The sequence below is a fragment of the Parasteatoda tepidariorum genome, chromosome 7 (assembly GCF_043381705.1).
Source record: "Parasteatoda tepidariorum isolate YZ-2023 chromosome 7, CAS_Ptep_4.0, whole genome shotgun sequence".
NCBI lineage: Eukaryota > Metazoa > Arthropoda > Arachnida > Araneae > Theridiidae > Parasteatoda > Parasteatoda tepidariorum.
The window spans coordinates 7,157,408-7,171,967 of record NC_092210.1 but is presented as its reverse complement, the minus strand read 5'-3'; the positions used below and the strand labels follow the sequence as shown (position 1 = coordinate 7,171,967).

Here is a 14,560-nt window from a genome sequence, read left to right as displayed (position 1 = left end):
CATCGGTCAGCAATAAGGATGTATATTTTTTCTGCGTGGGGAGGAGTACCTGATGATTTAATAACAGTTTTCCCCCGAGGAAATGTTAAAGCTTGCTTAAAATCAATCAGTGCTTTTTTATTTATTTAAGACATTTTTTAGAAAGTCTATTTCATTTTTTTTTAGATTTCTTAATTTTTAAAGGGGCTGTGTACCTTCATTTATAAAATGTGAGAGGGCTAAAGCCCCCAACCCCCCAGGTTCCACACTCCCTGTAATGAAATTCCGATTACCTGACAAGTAACCATTATCATGACATTTAAGCCAACACACAAATATAACAAAAGTCTTTATAAAGAAATAAAACACATATGAATGTGCTTACATAAAACTTTATTGACAAAATGAGTAAAACATTCAAATCATCCTAGAACTAACTTGAATATAATAATCAAAGCATTCAGGAATATTAATGGAACTGAAAAGAAGAAGAAAAAAAAAACAATTTAGCTGATTAAAAACTGATTAATTTCAGCATAGATTTTGCAAATAAGTATTAGTCTTTATAGTGCATAGTAACATTTTAAATACTAATAAGACTAAATGAGTAGCTCTATAAAGATTAATAAGACTTACACTAGAATTATATGAAATAGTAGGCAGACACATAATCTACTCCTCAATGTCATCTTTTACTCAAACATTTAAGGTCAGGGCTGCCAACAAATGCATATTTTCCAGAATATTTTATAGAGTGGTAGACAATTAAAAACTGAAGCTTCATAAATTTTTGGTAATTTTGTTAACATTTTGAAATCCTCACCCCAAGAGATGGAACGTAGCGGCATTTCATATGAATAATTTACATAGTGATGTGGAAAATAACTTTAAATACAAACGTGAAACCTAAGCGGACAGAAAAAAATTTTCTGTTTATGAGAGTTGTCCGTTTATGGGAAGGGTACCCTAATAACGAAGTTTAACACCGTAAATTGTTTTTAGAATATTTTCAAAGATATAGGAAACAATTAAATAATCTACAATAACTATCTTCAAGGATAGTTATTTAACCTTCAAAAAATATTTTTTTGATAAAAAAGAATATATAAAACAGTTTGATATTAATACATAATTCTAGATGTAGCTGCAGACAATTTAATATAATTTTCCTATTAGTACAGATATTCAAGTGAGACATATGATACAGAATAGGAGCTTTTAGTCTTACTGTGCACATACACAACTACAAGTGGCATATTGAGTTTATTATTACTAATAGCTTACATAATCACGTTAAATATGAATGCTCAATCAGATAACTTTTTGTTAATTTAAGCTTTCATACTTATTGCTAAAAAAAATTTTAATGGTCATTTTTAGTTTCTTCCAATACATCCAGTTTTCTCAGATTTCATTCAACTGAATAACTTTCTTTGGGACAAAATGCCAACCCTGGTGTGAATATACAATAATACAGACAAATCCTATTTTAGCGAAATCTGAAATAGTGAAAATTTCAATGTAGCAATTATTTTCCGAATCCCTGAAATGAATCTCCATAGAAACAATGGATTAAAAATATCGATATTACGAAATTCGTAATCCAATTTAACGAAGGTGAAAATAAGCAACTTTTGTGAGCTTTTAAAATATCGATATATTTTCTGCATGTAGAGTACAAATAGATCAAAACTGTAATCAAATGTAATATTTATTATATTTTTATGCGAAAAATTCCAACGTAACAAAATAATTTTGGTCACTGTTGAAATTCATAATATCGATTTATAAAAAATTTTGGTACTTACGTATTAACGCAACCAAGCCAAAATTCGCATTAATCGCCAAATTTGGCGTAAGCAGAAAAAATTGAAATCAATTTTTTTTAATAAAACAAAGTATTTTATAAACAAAATAATAAGCATATATTTTAATAACCTTTTAGATTACATATTATTTCGACATCACATAGTGCATTATTTCTCATAACAAATACAGTTTTTTACATTATTTTGTTTTAAAATATAAAATAGCAATTAAACCCTTCCGGTTTCGAATTTGAATAAGTTGCAGAATTATTTTTTCGGCGGAAATCTTTTGGCTATTGCCTTTAGCACTTATTGAAAACCGTCTTCGCCATTAACAGCTTGAGCTTAGCGCCATATAAATTTGATAAGGTATGAGTCAAGATGATGACGGGCTGTTCCTCTCTGTTTTTTGTTGCGCCATTTGGCTGAGCCCCACATGCGCTCTACATGTTGTGGGTGAATGCCTGCGTCGGGATCCACAAAGTTATATTTGTGATTAACAGTTCCATGCAGAAATCCAGCATTTTCGAACTCACTTGTCTTGTATCCTTTCCAGCAATCCGAATAAATAATGCTTCCTTCCTTGATATTTTCGCAAATTTTTTTCATGAGGGTAACGGCGCTTCTGTTAGGTACAGTAACCAAAAAAGTCTCTTTCGTTTCTCGGCAAATTCCGCCAAAAACCCATTGCTGTGGTAGTACACGCCCAGCGTTATTTTTTCTTTTTACAAATAAGCTTTCGTCTATTTCCACAATAAGTCCTTCGTCGCCTATTTGCTTTCTTTCTCTTTCATCCATTTCAAGGGCACATATCTCCCGCATGTAATTGTTCCAATCTATAACAGTTTTGTCAGCAATTCCCATCTCTTCTGCACAAAATTTAATTGAGGTTAACTTTTTACACCAACAATAAATGAAGCGCACCGCTGTCAAAAATGAAATTCGGCTACCTTCAAACCAATTTCCGGTTCTCACACCCAAGTGTTGATTGCACTGTTCCAGAAGATTTGCTTTCCAAAATACAGTTTCATTTTATGAGAATTTTTACAAATACGTTCGTTCGGTATAATTCCATATCCCTGTAACAAATCAACAGCATCTTTTTCACTCGCAGGCAGATCCCAAATACCCATAGTTAAAGTATTTCACGGCATTCAATCTAACCAGTAAGCAAAATAATTTGTTTACGAAAAACAACGCATAACACGTAGGGTTGCCAAATTTGGCGATTTATGCGAATTTTGGCCTGGTTGCGTTAATACGTAAGTACCCAAATTTTTGTTACTGCGTAGAGATTGCTACGATCCCTAGGAATTGACTAAAGCAGGATTCGACTGTATCTGCTTGTTTTATGATCAATCTTATATTAAAATAGAAGAATGCAGAGTACTTTTCCGTTAGTCGGGCGCAAGCGAAACATCGCCAAATAATGTAGAATTCCGTCAAATTTCTTTCAACTATATAGGGAATGTTAGTTTGGAGCCATGAGCTCTATTCTCTGAATTCATTCAAAACAAAGCATGTTTTCCTTTCTTTCTTCCATCTTAATTTATGCTTTAAAAAATAATGTAAAACTGTTTTGCCTTAGGTAAAAGCTGTTTTGTTTACAATTCATTAATATTTGTTTATAGTTGAGCTAGTTTCGATTACTATTAATAAATATTTGTTTATAGTTGGACGTTTTCGACTTTTATTTCGTTGACTGTTTTGTCATTCGCTTGCCGACTTGGCTCGCGTTTAGTTCACAATTGGAGACATTTGCGTCCGGCTGTTTTGTTTACAATTTATTAATATTTGTTTATAGTTGAATTTGTTTAGCTTACTATTAAAAAATATTTGTTTATAGTTGAATTTGTTTAGCTTACTATTAAAAAATATTTGCTTATAGTTGAATGTTTTCGACTTTCATTCCATTGACTGTTTTGTCATTCATTTGGCAATTTAGCTCGCATTTAGTTTACAATTGGCTACATTTGCACCCGGCTGTTTTGCTTACAATTCATTAATATTTGTTTAAAGTTGAACTTTTTTAGCTTACTATTAATAAATATTTTTTTATATAGAACGTTTTCGACTTTTATTCCATTGACTGCTTTGTCATTCACTTGGCAACTTAGCTCGAGTTTGGTTCACAAACGGCGACATTTGCGTCCATCTAACGGAAACGTACCGAATGCAGAAAGTTAGATTAACAGGCTTATAAAAGTAAATCTGAAAATATATAACATAATAAATAATTCTATAACTAAATGATTAAAAATTACATACTTCTCATTACGGTACGAACTGAATGTATTAAATTCATCAACTGGCCTTTGACACCAGGCTCTTCACCAAATCCTCTGCTTTGGTCTCTACCCCATCCAACTGTACAAACATAAAATTATTTATTAATATTTCACATTTTTTTAAGTTACTTTATACAAGAAGTATTCATTTGCCATATTAGTGTACTCACAAGTCCAATAATTAATGACCAATATCAAAAATATTTGGAATCAAAAATAATTTATGGTATGCATAAATAGAAATAGCAAATTTAAAATCTATTTAGCACCTTGGAGATTGTAGTTGAGGAAATATTTCTGTATTTTAATCTGTCCCAAATACAAGCGCCAAATAGATATTAAATTTGCAATTTCTTTTTAAAAAATATGTAGGTGCTTTGCCGGGTGTGACTACAAGTGATATCTTTCAAGTAGGCCCTTTTCTATGATGTTTTTATTAGTTTCTCGCGGGCAGCTGCTCGGAAGTTCCCAAGACTTTGCAATTATTCTTACACAGATCACGAGAGGGAAATATTCTCATGATAAGAATCCCAAAGCCAAATAAGTCACCAAAAGTGAACCCAGTTGTAGATTAACATCTTTGATTATAGTCATAGGATAACATAGTTTTACTAAAATATTCACAATACATATGAAATATTCACATGTATATAACAATAATTTAATAAAAGAAAATTATTTACAAATTAAATAATTTTTATAGCCCAAAGATAATGTGTTTGTAGTAAAACACCGTCTTAGTATAAAATAATAATCGCTTTTGATAACGAAAACTCTGAAACCCCTTGAAAATAATTATAAAAAAGATTAAAGAGCCATTAATTTCCTTTTTAACCTAGCTTATTTTTAATACCATAACGAACTGAAATGAGACAAACTTTTATTTATACCTTTGGCCAAAAATCGTTCTTCATGAAGTACAGCGATGGCATTAACACAAAGTAAAGTAGCTTCAAATAAATTATATAAAGAAAAAACCATTATAATAAACTTTCTATATAAACAAAACTAAATAAACAAAATTTTAGGCATTTTCCTTTAAGTTAAAAGAACTTTCTATTTTCCTTTAATTACAAACCATAACACTGACACTTATGTCCACTCCACTCGCACACGTCTAACTGATTGATGATTGATTGACAATTTTCAGGTGTGTGTTAAATTTAGGCTTATAAGCCTTTGTCAAATTAAAGCAAGATAACACTTCGAACCCGCTGCCTCTGCATTTGAGATACCGCTCAACCAGAGAGACCCCTTGATGATTGATTAACTTTATAGTATTTGGTTATTCATTTCCACAGAAATAGGTAACCGGACACCATTAACAGCTATGAATCAATCAATCAATTAAAATTTCACATACTCCTGTTGAGTTCTACTTCATTTTGTAGTTCTTTGTTTTGGACTAAGTTTTGTCTCTGGTTTTTTTAATAAAAGGGTCGCAACTTGATTGAAAATATACTATTTCTATTATTAGTTTATTTAGTATGAAAATAAGAATTATGTAAGCTAAGAATTGCGCAATTGTGATTCGTTGTAAAATAGTTATTTTTTCTCTTGCTATCAGGTGATTGACATTTCTGTCTATACTAGTTTAACAAAACATATGAGTATCATATGTGATAATGTTGTTTAACATATCATAAATGAGAATGGGAGGTACTTTCGAAAGGAAATTCAACTTTATTGTTTTATTCATACATATTATTTTTTCATTCATTCATTATATATATATTTTCATTTTATTTAATATTTGTTATTTTATTTAATATTTTTTATCTTATTTAATTTCTGTGGGCTTAAGAAAAATAAAGAAAAGGTTGTCGTAGGTCTGCCTGTTTTGGTGACTTTTCGCAGCGCTGGCTAATTAAAATGTACCAAATCGAAATATTAGAATTCTTAACATGTCTTTGGGAAAACTCTGACTGCCAAAATATTCATGATTAGGAATTTCAATTGGGAGATATTTCCATATTGTGATCTGTAGCTCCAACTAGAATCACTAAGGTGCCAAACAGGCCCGGACTGGCCAGTAGGCAGACCGGGCAATTGCCCGGTGGGCCGGTCTGGCCTGAGGGCCGGTTGGACTGAGCCAGCAGCACAAATTTTTTTTTTATACATTGCATGAATTTCAAATAATATTGTGCAAATAATAATAATATTCAATAACATATACATGATATATGTAGTAATAATAATGTTATAATGTACAGGGTAATTCAGATCATGCTTGCCACCCATTTTTTTCGAGAATGGAGCAAATAATTGATTTGAAATGAAGAATCTAATAACTAAATCGACACCAAGGAATTCAATAGTGATATTGTTAATTCCCGGAAGTACCGGAATTTGAATGCAGTTTTGATTTTTCAAAAGGAAACCTATATCTTATTTGGCATTGTATTTGGCGTATGGGCCTATTGGCCTAGGCCGCTGTAAAACTTTCAAATATCTTGCATATAAATATCAGTTATTTGAATTCCAATTTTGACATATTTGATAGACGTTCTTGGCGAATAACCGACTTTTTCAACTCTAAATACAAATTAATAACTGAGAAGAAATNGTGTAATAACAATTGTGATCGGTGGCGTGCCCAAAATATTGTGCCTCGTGCCATTGGTTCGTCATCCCTGTCCTAGATCAAGTATTGAGAGAACATAAATCTATCACAGTTAGCCTGATGGCAGGGGGACTTTAACCCCGGAAACTGGTTTTTGACATTGACATGTTGCGTCGAAAAGTGTCAAAAACTGTTGAAATTCGTCACCTGGGGAAAGTTTTTTTTTTAATGGGGGACATTTTATAATATACTAAATCATGCACAATACTTGCATTATTGTACTACTATAATTATTATTTATATTATATATCAGGCAAAAAAAGGTTACCAAAATTATTGAAACTATTAATCAGTTTTTCTAATTGTAATCTTAATACTGAAGGAACTATCTTATAACTATTTGATTCATAATACAAGTAAGAACTATGGGTTGTTAATTATTATCAATCTAAATATTAATTTTATTCCTTTTATGTTACAATGTAGAGAAATTTTTTTAGATTAAGTAAAATTAAAGTGTTCACCAATAATTGTCTGATCTCAAAGTATAAGTTCTTTTATTGATTCTCAGTATTTGTTAATCAAGTCTCCTGCAAGGATATGTTTACCTAAAATTTGTTCTTAACAGCTAAATTTTAAAAATCTTTGAATGAAAATTTTATAAAATATTCTCCAAATTTTATTAATTTATATATTTAAAATTTGAATGGATTATTTGTTGATATTATGAGGGATTACCTAAAATTTGTTCTCAACAGCTAAATTTTAAAAATATTTTAATGAAAATTTTATAAAATATTGTCCAGATTTTGTTAATTTATATGCTTAAAGTTTGAATGGATTATTTGTTTTATTGTGTTAAAAATAAATTCAGGAAAATCTGCTTCTTTTTGTTCTTTAAAGTTAATTAATGTTTAATATAAGCATGTTAAAAATAACATTACAAGGATCTAACAATTAAGAATTGCTGCATATGTGGTGACATCAAATCTAGTGCATTTACGTAATATGTAGGTTAGTTTCAATTCTATTCAAGAAAATTATTAATATCAATAATTGTTGTACCTTTTACTGTCTGCTTAAAAAAAAAATTTTTTGCCGCTATTTCATGATAGACCTAAACTGGGTTAGCACTTGGTCTGAAAGAAACCTAACTCTTCAAAGACACTGGAAGAAACTAAAATTCCCCAGCAGGATTGTTAAACGATAACTAATAAGTGATAGTTCATATTTGAAACAAAATTCAGTTCAAAAAAGTAAATTTTTTTTTTACATTATCTATTTTAATACAGGATATTAAAGTCCGTTAAGCTAACCTGAAATCTAAGATGTCCCAGGCATCTTAGATTAAATTTTGATATAAGAATATATTTTATGCTTAATTTTTTATTTCTCTGTTTCTTTCTTTTTTAGCTTTACTTAAAAGATTTTAAAAGAAAAAACATGGAAGATATAGAGTGCCCAAGGTGCAAGACTACAAAGTACAGAAATCCAAACCTCAAATTGATGGTCAACATATGTGGCCATGCTCTTTGCGAAAACTGTGTGGAATTATTGTTCGTTAAGGGCTCAGCAGCGTGTCCTCAGTGCAACATAGCCCTGAGGCGGAACAACTTTCGAGTTCAGATATTTGAAGACTCTTCTGTCGAAAAAGAATTGGACATTCGCAGGCGTGTCATGAAAGACTTTAACAGGAAAGAAGAAGATTTTCCCTCCTTATTAGACTACAACAACTATCTCGAAGATGTAGAGACAATTATATTCAATCTGGCAAATGATGTAAATATCGAAGCTACAAGACGAAAAATAGAGCAGTATAAGAAAGAAAATAAGACACAAATACAGAAAAACAAAGGAAAGCTGAGTAAAGAAGAAGAGGAATTGGAATGTTTGCTGGAGTCTGAAAAGGAAGCAGCTGAAAACAGGAAGCTCCAAGCTATAAAGGAAGAACTGGAATTAGAGAAACAGAAGAGGAGAAACAAAGAAGCTTTGATAGATGATCTCATGTTTTCTAATAAATCAGCCAAAGATATACTTGCTACCCATTCAGAGAAAGCAGCTTTAGAGCTCAAACCAAAGTTAAAAAAGACAAACCCTTTTTCAACTGGCATGAAAACTCAACAAGTGTTTTTACCAGTGCCTAAACAAAACAATCAAAATATGTATATTTACAAAGATTTTAAGTTAGATATAGCAGGACCGGATATATTTTCTCCCAATACATTAAAGAATGAGGGGTTCACGATGCATGTACGCAATGCGTCTGAACAGGAAAAAGCTGGCGGTTTCCTCGCAGAGTTTGCTTGCGATCGTGCATTGCAAGATGCATTTTGTGGTATTTATTTCACTATTTAGAAATGTCATGCTCAAGAAAACACTTGTGTTAAAAACACTGTTTAATAAAATATTTGTTTCATATAATGTTAATAGTGATCTTAAAAGCTTGAAGAGAATGTTGTATTGCTTTTTTTTTTTGAGAATATGGTTAAACTTTTTAACTTTACAGCAAGTTCTAAAATCTCAAAAATTATTTGGTTTCAATTAAAAAAATAACCAAACTTTTTTTTAAAAAAAAAAAACAAATGTACAAAAACACCAAAAAAATGATGTACAAAGAGATAATAAAGTAATCATAAACAAATGCCTGGAAACACACCAATTTATCGATGCTTATCCCACTAGGGGATATTTTTGAACTCCTGGTTTTGTTTGTTTCGAAATGTAGAACTAAATAATATTATCAACTTAAATTTTTTACTATTCATAAGATATTCTACCATTTTATCCAGGTGAATATTAAGGCTATATCATTTATTTTAGAATTTTTTTTTTTTAAAGAACGGTGGTTTCTTAATTATTAAAAAAAACTGCTAATTTGGCAATATGTATATTTCTGATTAAAATAAAAATTGTAATTATTTCAGCTTTATTAATTGTCTTTTAGTTAAGTGTGTTATTTTGTAGTGTTATTCAGAACTGATTATTGATTCTTTACTTTTTTTCACCCCTGTACAAAGAGCATTTTCCAGTTGTAATAAAATAAAAATATTTTAATCTGTTTTCATTGTGTTGGTATATGCTTTTCAGTTTTGTACATGGCTTTTGCGTAGTGTTGATTAATACTGATGTATTTATTGATTACCTTCTCCCTCGAAACGGAAAATTGATATTCAGCCAATAGTTCATAATCGTTACTTTTTTACTATTAAATGTTAATTCACTTTTTAAATTAGTTTTTATATGGCATGAGTTTTTAACTAGACGTACTGTCTCTTTTAAAACATTTTTTTGTATAAACAATATAAGGTAATTTTTGACTTCATTGTAATCAATTGTTATAAGATAACTATTTGGCAATGAAATAATTACAAAACATTATTGAAAGATAAACTCTTCAAAAGAAATTTAATATTAATATCTATCCCTCTTATTAATAGTTAACTCAGGGTGGCCACTCAAATCAGGTTTCAAATTTCCCTGATTTTTCCAGGTAAAAGTCCTAAAATTTCCAGATCAATGTGCTTTTTTCCCTCGTAAAGTTTAGGATGGATACAAGAAAAATGTCAATATTATAAAGTATTTTATTTGAAATATTATTTTTTTAATGTTATCATCTTTGACTCGGGGAATAGAGTGCTAGCCAGGTCACCTTATTGGAATGAGGTGACCTGGAAAGGTTATCTATTCTTTAATGGTTATCCATGGGAGTTTAACAGAGTTATAATGAACCAAATTTTGATGCAAGCGAAGTGTTGCTAAGTTGATGGTATTTCAACTGTTTGGCAATAAATTTTCATCTAAAAGTGGGTATAACAGTTGGTAAAATAATTTTAATTAAGAAAAATCAAATAAAAAATTCCAGCTTTTCATTAAAAAATCACTGATTTTTCCAGGTTTCTGTCCAAATTTCCCTGATTCTTCCAGGTTTTTCCCAGTATAAAAAAATTCCCTGATAATTCCAGGTGGTCGGCCACCCTGTAACTTTCTTTTGGTGATGAAATATAAAGAAATTACTTAAAGTGAAGAACAATATGAAATAAATAGAAAAATATATTAAATATGTAACACTAAAAAAAAGAAACCTAATATATTTATTCTGTTAAGGTTAAATAGAAAGAAAAATTACTACCAAATTTGTTAGCTTCTTGTGCTGAACACTGGGAACCAGAATTTATAGTAATTAAGTTCTTTTTTTTAAAAAAAAAAAAAAAAAAGCTTAGTTACAAACTTGATATTTCAAAACAAATTTAGGATTAATCATTTTAGAAAATATCAAATCATTTTTTAAATTTTTACTGGTAAGAATCTTTCAATATGTGAATTTAATTAGGAACATGATTAACATCATTAAATGCTTTGTAGGTTGATTTATCTAAACATAGGCAAAAGTATGGCATAATAGATCAGGGTTTGGTAGTAAAAGTATTAAAAAGATTCCAATTATACTAGGTTTATATTCATATTGTTAAGTTTTTGTGATTTGGTAAGAATTTAAGTAAAACATTTAAAACTTGTCAATCATGAACAAATTTCAAGCCTTAATAAAATAGCAATGCTTATGGGAAAAAAATATTTTTTCAACTTAAATATTCTGCAGAATTTGCTTGCATTTCTAAAAAAAGAGGCTTTCAACACCTATAACTTGGAGTAAAGTAAGCTTATGGATCATTCTCACTATCTGCAATTTTTTTTCCACATGTGAACCAAATTAGGCTAAAGTATTTACCCACAGAGAACTGGCCAATCAGGTTCTTGTTCACAGGCAAAAAAAAATTTTTTATTCGGTGAGTATCGTCATTTTAAAGAATATTTTGTGCTTATATAGCAACAAATTTACAACACATGTCAGGGTGCGTAGCCAAATCTTTCAGCAAAAAATAAGCACCTTCTAAGTAATTTTTAAGCTCTCAAAAAATATTTTTAAGCACTATATACATTAACAAATTGCAAAATAATTTTCCAAGACTTTATATGATCATGAGAAAATAACTAGTTCCTGACAATTCTTTTTCTTGATCATATTAGCCGTTATAAAATGATTGAGAGATTTTTCAGTTTGATATAAGTAGGGTGGAAAATGAAATCTGAAATTGAGAATATCTTACAAAATGCAGCAGAGTTGCACACGAGAGTGCAATTATCTCGCCGAACACAGCTCAGTAGACGCACATTAGGACTCGCAAGTATTTCATCAAACATGTAAAATAATTGGCGCTATGTACCGACGGTACGCCAAAATGGTTTGTAAAAACGTTGAATAGAGCATTGCGAAAAGCACGCTTTTGCATAATATGTGGCGAAAATCGTCATGGTAACGAAAATAAAAAAATCTCATGTCAGAAGGGAAAATTAACCACTTTTTAAAAGCACCTTTAAGAGCTTTTAAATAACGAAAATAATAACCTTTAAGCACTTTTTAAAAACGCTACGTACCNGGAAAAATTTTTTCAAAAAGTTTCAGAGGTTTCAGACTATAGAATAAAACAAAAAGGTTCTTAAAGAATATTTTACTAAACTCTAAATGAAATTAAAACATAAATTTTGTTTTGTGCAAAGTTGCTTTTTTTATTTGAATTTAATCTTAAAATTAATTTATTTTAGTGAGCGTAAAATGTGTATTCATATACACAATAACGTAAAGTTGTAATACCATTTCACTTTGGTCATCAAAAATGACCACAAAATGGATTACTGTTCATAAAGAGAATTCAATCATAAAAGTATGCACTTTTTCTAGCCAGATCAACAGCCAGTAATCAATAATACTAGTAGTAATAGTAGGTTCCTAACAATCTGGGAGGAAGGTTAGTCTGGAAAACAAAAACGCCAGATGGGGTGACTTTTCCTACCAAGCAATTAAGAATGCATTACACATTTTGAATTAAATGATTATTGTTGATATCATAATTGCCAAGCCCCATTTTTTTTTAAAATGTAGAAAGATTCACACCAAAATTGCTGATGAAATTACATCTAACTTAAGAATATCTTGCGTGCTTTCAATTTGTATTCCTTATTAAAAAAACAGGGTGCATAGCCAAATTTTTCAACAAAAAATAAGTAGCTTTTAAGTACTTTTTAAGCACTCAAAAAATATTTTTAAGCACTATATGCTTCAACAAAATGCATAATAATTTACAAAGACTTTATATGATCATGATAAATTAACTAGTTTCTGACAAAGCACTCTTTTCTTGATCACATTAGTCATTATAAAATGATCGAGAGATTTTTGAGTTTGATATCAGAGAGTGGAAAATGAAGCCTGAAATTGAGAATATCTTGCAAAGTGCAGCAGTTGCACATGAGAGTGCAATAATCTCACTGAACCCAGCTCAGTAGACGCACATGCGGACTTGCAAGTACTTCAGGACTCGTAAGTATTTTATCAAGCATGTAAAATGATTGACGCTTTCATACGGTATGGACCGATGGTACACCGAAATAAATTGTGGTTGAATGAATTGCGAAAACAATGAACAATGTGAAAAGTACGCTTTTGCGTAATATGTGGCGAAAATCGACATGGTAAAAGAAATGGCTCTCATTTTGGAAAAGGGAACATTAAGCACTTTTTTAAAAACACCTAATGAAAAAAGCATCTTTAAAGGCTTTTAAAAACAAAAATTGAAAATAAGCACCTTTAAGTACTTTTTAAACACGCTACACACCATGAAAAAATAATAAGAGTATATAGTTATTGCAATGCAGTGTTATAACACAATCAGCTTAAATAAATCCTAAATAGAAGTAAAATAATTTCACATCTTACATTTATTATTTAATGACCTACATCAGGCTGCAACACAGAAAACTGTCAATGGATGAGAGAGAATCTATCCTTGTGCATGTATGTTTAATTTAAGAGACCTCTTAATTATGCCATACTGTCAGATAAGGGGTCTGTTTAGAAGAAATTTCGGTCAGTTAAAGAACCCTTCACAAAATATCTTTTCATAAAAACTGACTCTTCACAAAATATTTTAACTTAACCCTTCACAAAATAATTTATCTTTTAATTGGACCCTTCACAAATTTGTTTATCTTCATTATTGTTTTGTTAATCGAATAAACCCTTCCAAGGAAGGGGGGAAAGAAAGACTGATGTAAACAAACTAAGTTTTGTCCTTTATTTGTCCGAAAAATGAATATTCTGCATTCAGCAGTATAGGCTAAATACCAAATATTTGTATGTTGCATCTCTAATTTAGTAGCAGCAATTGCTGTTTATTTAAAATGTAATTTTTTTTAATTATAATTTTACAGTGTTGAGCATAATCTTTTATGTCTTTGCAATTTAAAAATTCCTTGGAAAAAGTTTTTTGCAATAACAGGACCCTATTTGCACAAATTCACAAAAGCAGGACCCTGGTTGAAAGAATTTGACTTAATGTTTATTTTATATTCACAAATTACGAGTAATTGTTTCACAATTTTACAAAAACGGACCTTTTACAAACTGTCTGGACAGACCCCTGCAGATAAAAAATCACATCTTTTAATTATAGCTGCCAACATCAATAGGAAAACATCCAGTAGATTTTACGAAATAAAATAAATTTCATGATAATTGTTAGAAAATGCACTAAATATTTTAGACATGGGGAATTTTAGGTATTTTTATAGTAATCAAACAAGAAAAACTGCTACATTTTTCAGTCATGATTAACGTTAAATGGACTTGGAAAAGTTACGTATTATGCTTCCTCATAATTTTGAATGGTAATAGGCATTAAATTCATCAAAGACAATAAAAAGATTTTTTTATTTAAAAGGGGGATTCTAAAAAAAATAAACTCAAAATTTTAACCAGTAGATAAGGAGAAACTGAAAAAATCCAGTAGTCTACTGGAAAATCCAGTAGAGTTGGCAGCTATGGATTCTCATTATAGTAGTATTCTGCTTGGAAAAAAAAGCATTTC

General features: G+C 30.1%; 2 protein-coding genes across 3 annotated transcripts; one reads left to right on the top strand and one right to left on the bottom strand.

The window, feature by feature from the left end:
* Positions 1 to 355: 355 nt before the first annotated feature.
* Positions 356 to 5,203, bottom strand: LOC107455592 (immediate early response 3-interacting protein 1). Its single transcript, XM_016073217.3, has 3 exons — positions 4,966 to 5,203; positions 4,056 to 4,154; positions 356 to 457 (listed from the first exon to the last, which is right to left on the bottom strand). Exons 1-3 carry the CDS (start codon positions 5,054 to 5,056, stop codon positions 402 to 404), a joined length of 246 nt encoding a protein of 81 aa, XP_015928703.1. The 5' UTR covers positions 5,057 to 5,203; the 3' UTR covers positions 356 to 401.
* Positions 5,204 to 5,412: 209 nt separating this feature from the next.
* Positions 5,413 to 9,698, top strand: LOC107455591 (CDK-activating kinase assembly factor). 2 transcript variants are annotated; one of them, XM_016073215.3, is made up of 2 exons: positions 5,413 to 5,642; positions 8,052 to 9,698. In XM_016073215.3, the coding sequence occupies exon 2, from the start codon at positions 8,082 to 8,084 to the stop codon at positions 8,991 to 8,993; it is 912 nt and encodes a 303-aa protein (XP_015928701.2). In that variant the 5' UTR covers positions 5,413 to 5,642; positions 8,052 to 8,081; the 3' UTR covers positions 8,994 to 9,698. The 2 variants fall into 2 exon arrangements, with proteins under 2 accessions (XP_015928701.2, XP_042909272.1); XM_043053338.2 differs by having other exon boundaries at positions 5,431 to 5,579.
* Positions 9,699 to 14,560: the final 4,862 nt, after the last annotated feature.

Coding starts and splice junctions, on each gene's coding strand:
- LOC107455592 (XM_016073217.3), bottom strand. CDS start 5,056: ATGGTTTTTTCTTTATATAATTTATTTGAAGCTACTTTACTTTGTGTT. Junction 4,155..4,965: donor AGAACGATTTTTGGCCAAAG/GTATAAATAAAA, acceptor ATGTTTGTACAG/TTGGATGGGGTAGAGACCAA. Junction 458..4,055: donor AGTTCGTACCGTAATGAGAA/GTATGTAATTTT, acceptor TCTTCTTTTCAG/TTCCATTAATATTCCTGAAT.
- LOC107455591 (XM_016073215.3), top strand. CDS start 8,082: ATGGAAGATATAGAGTGCCCAAGGTGCAAGACTACAAAGTACAGAAAT.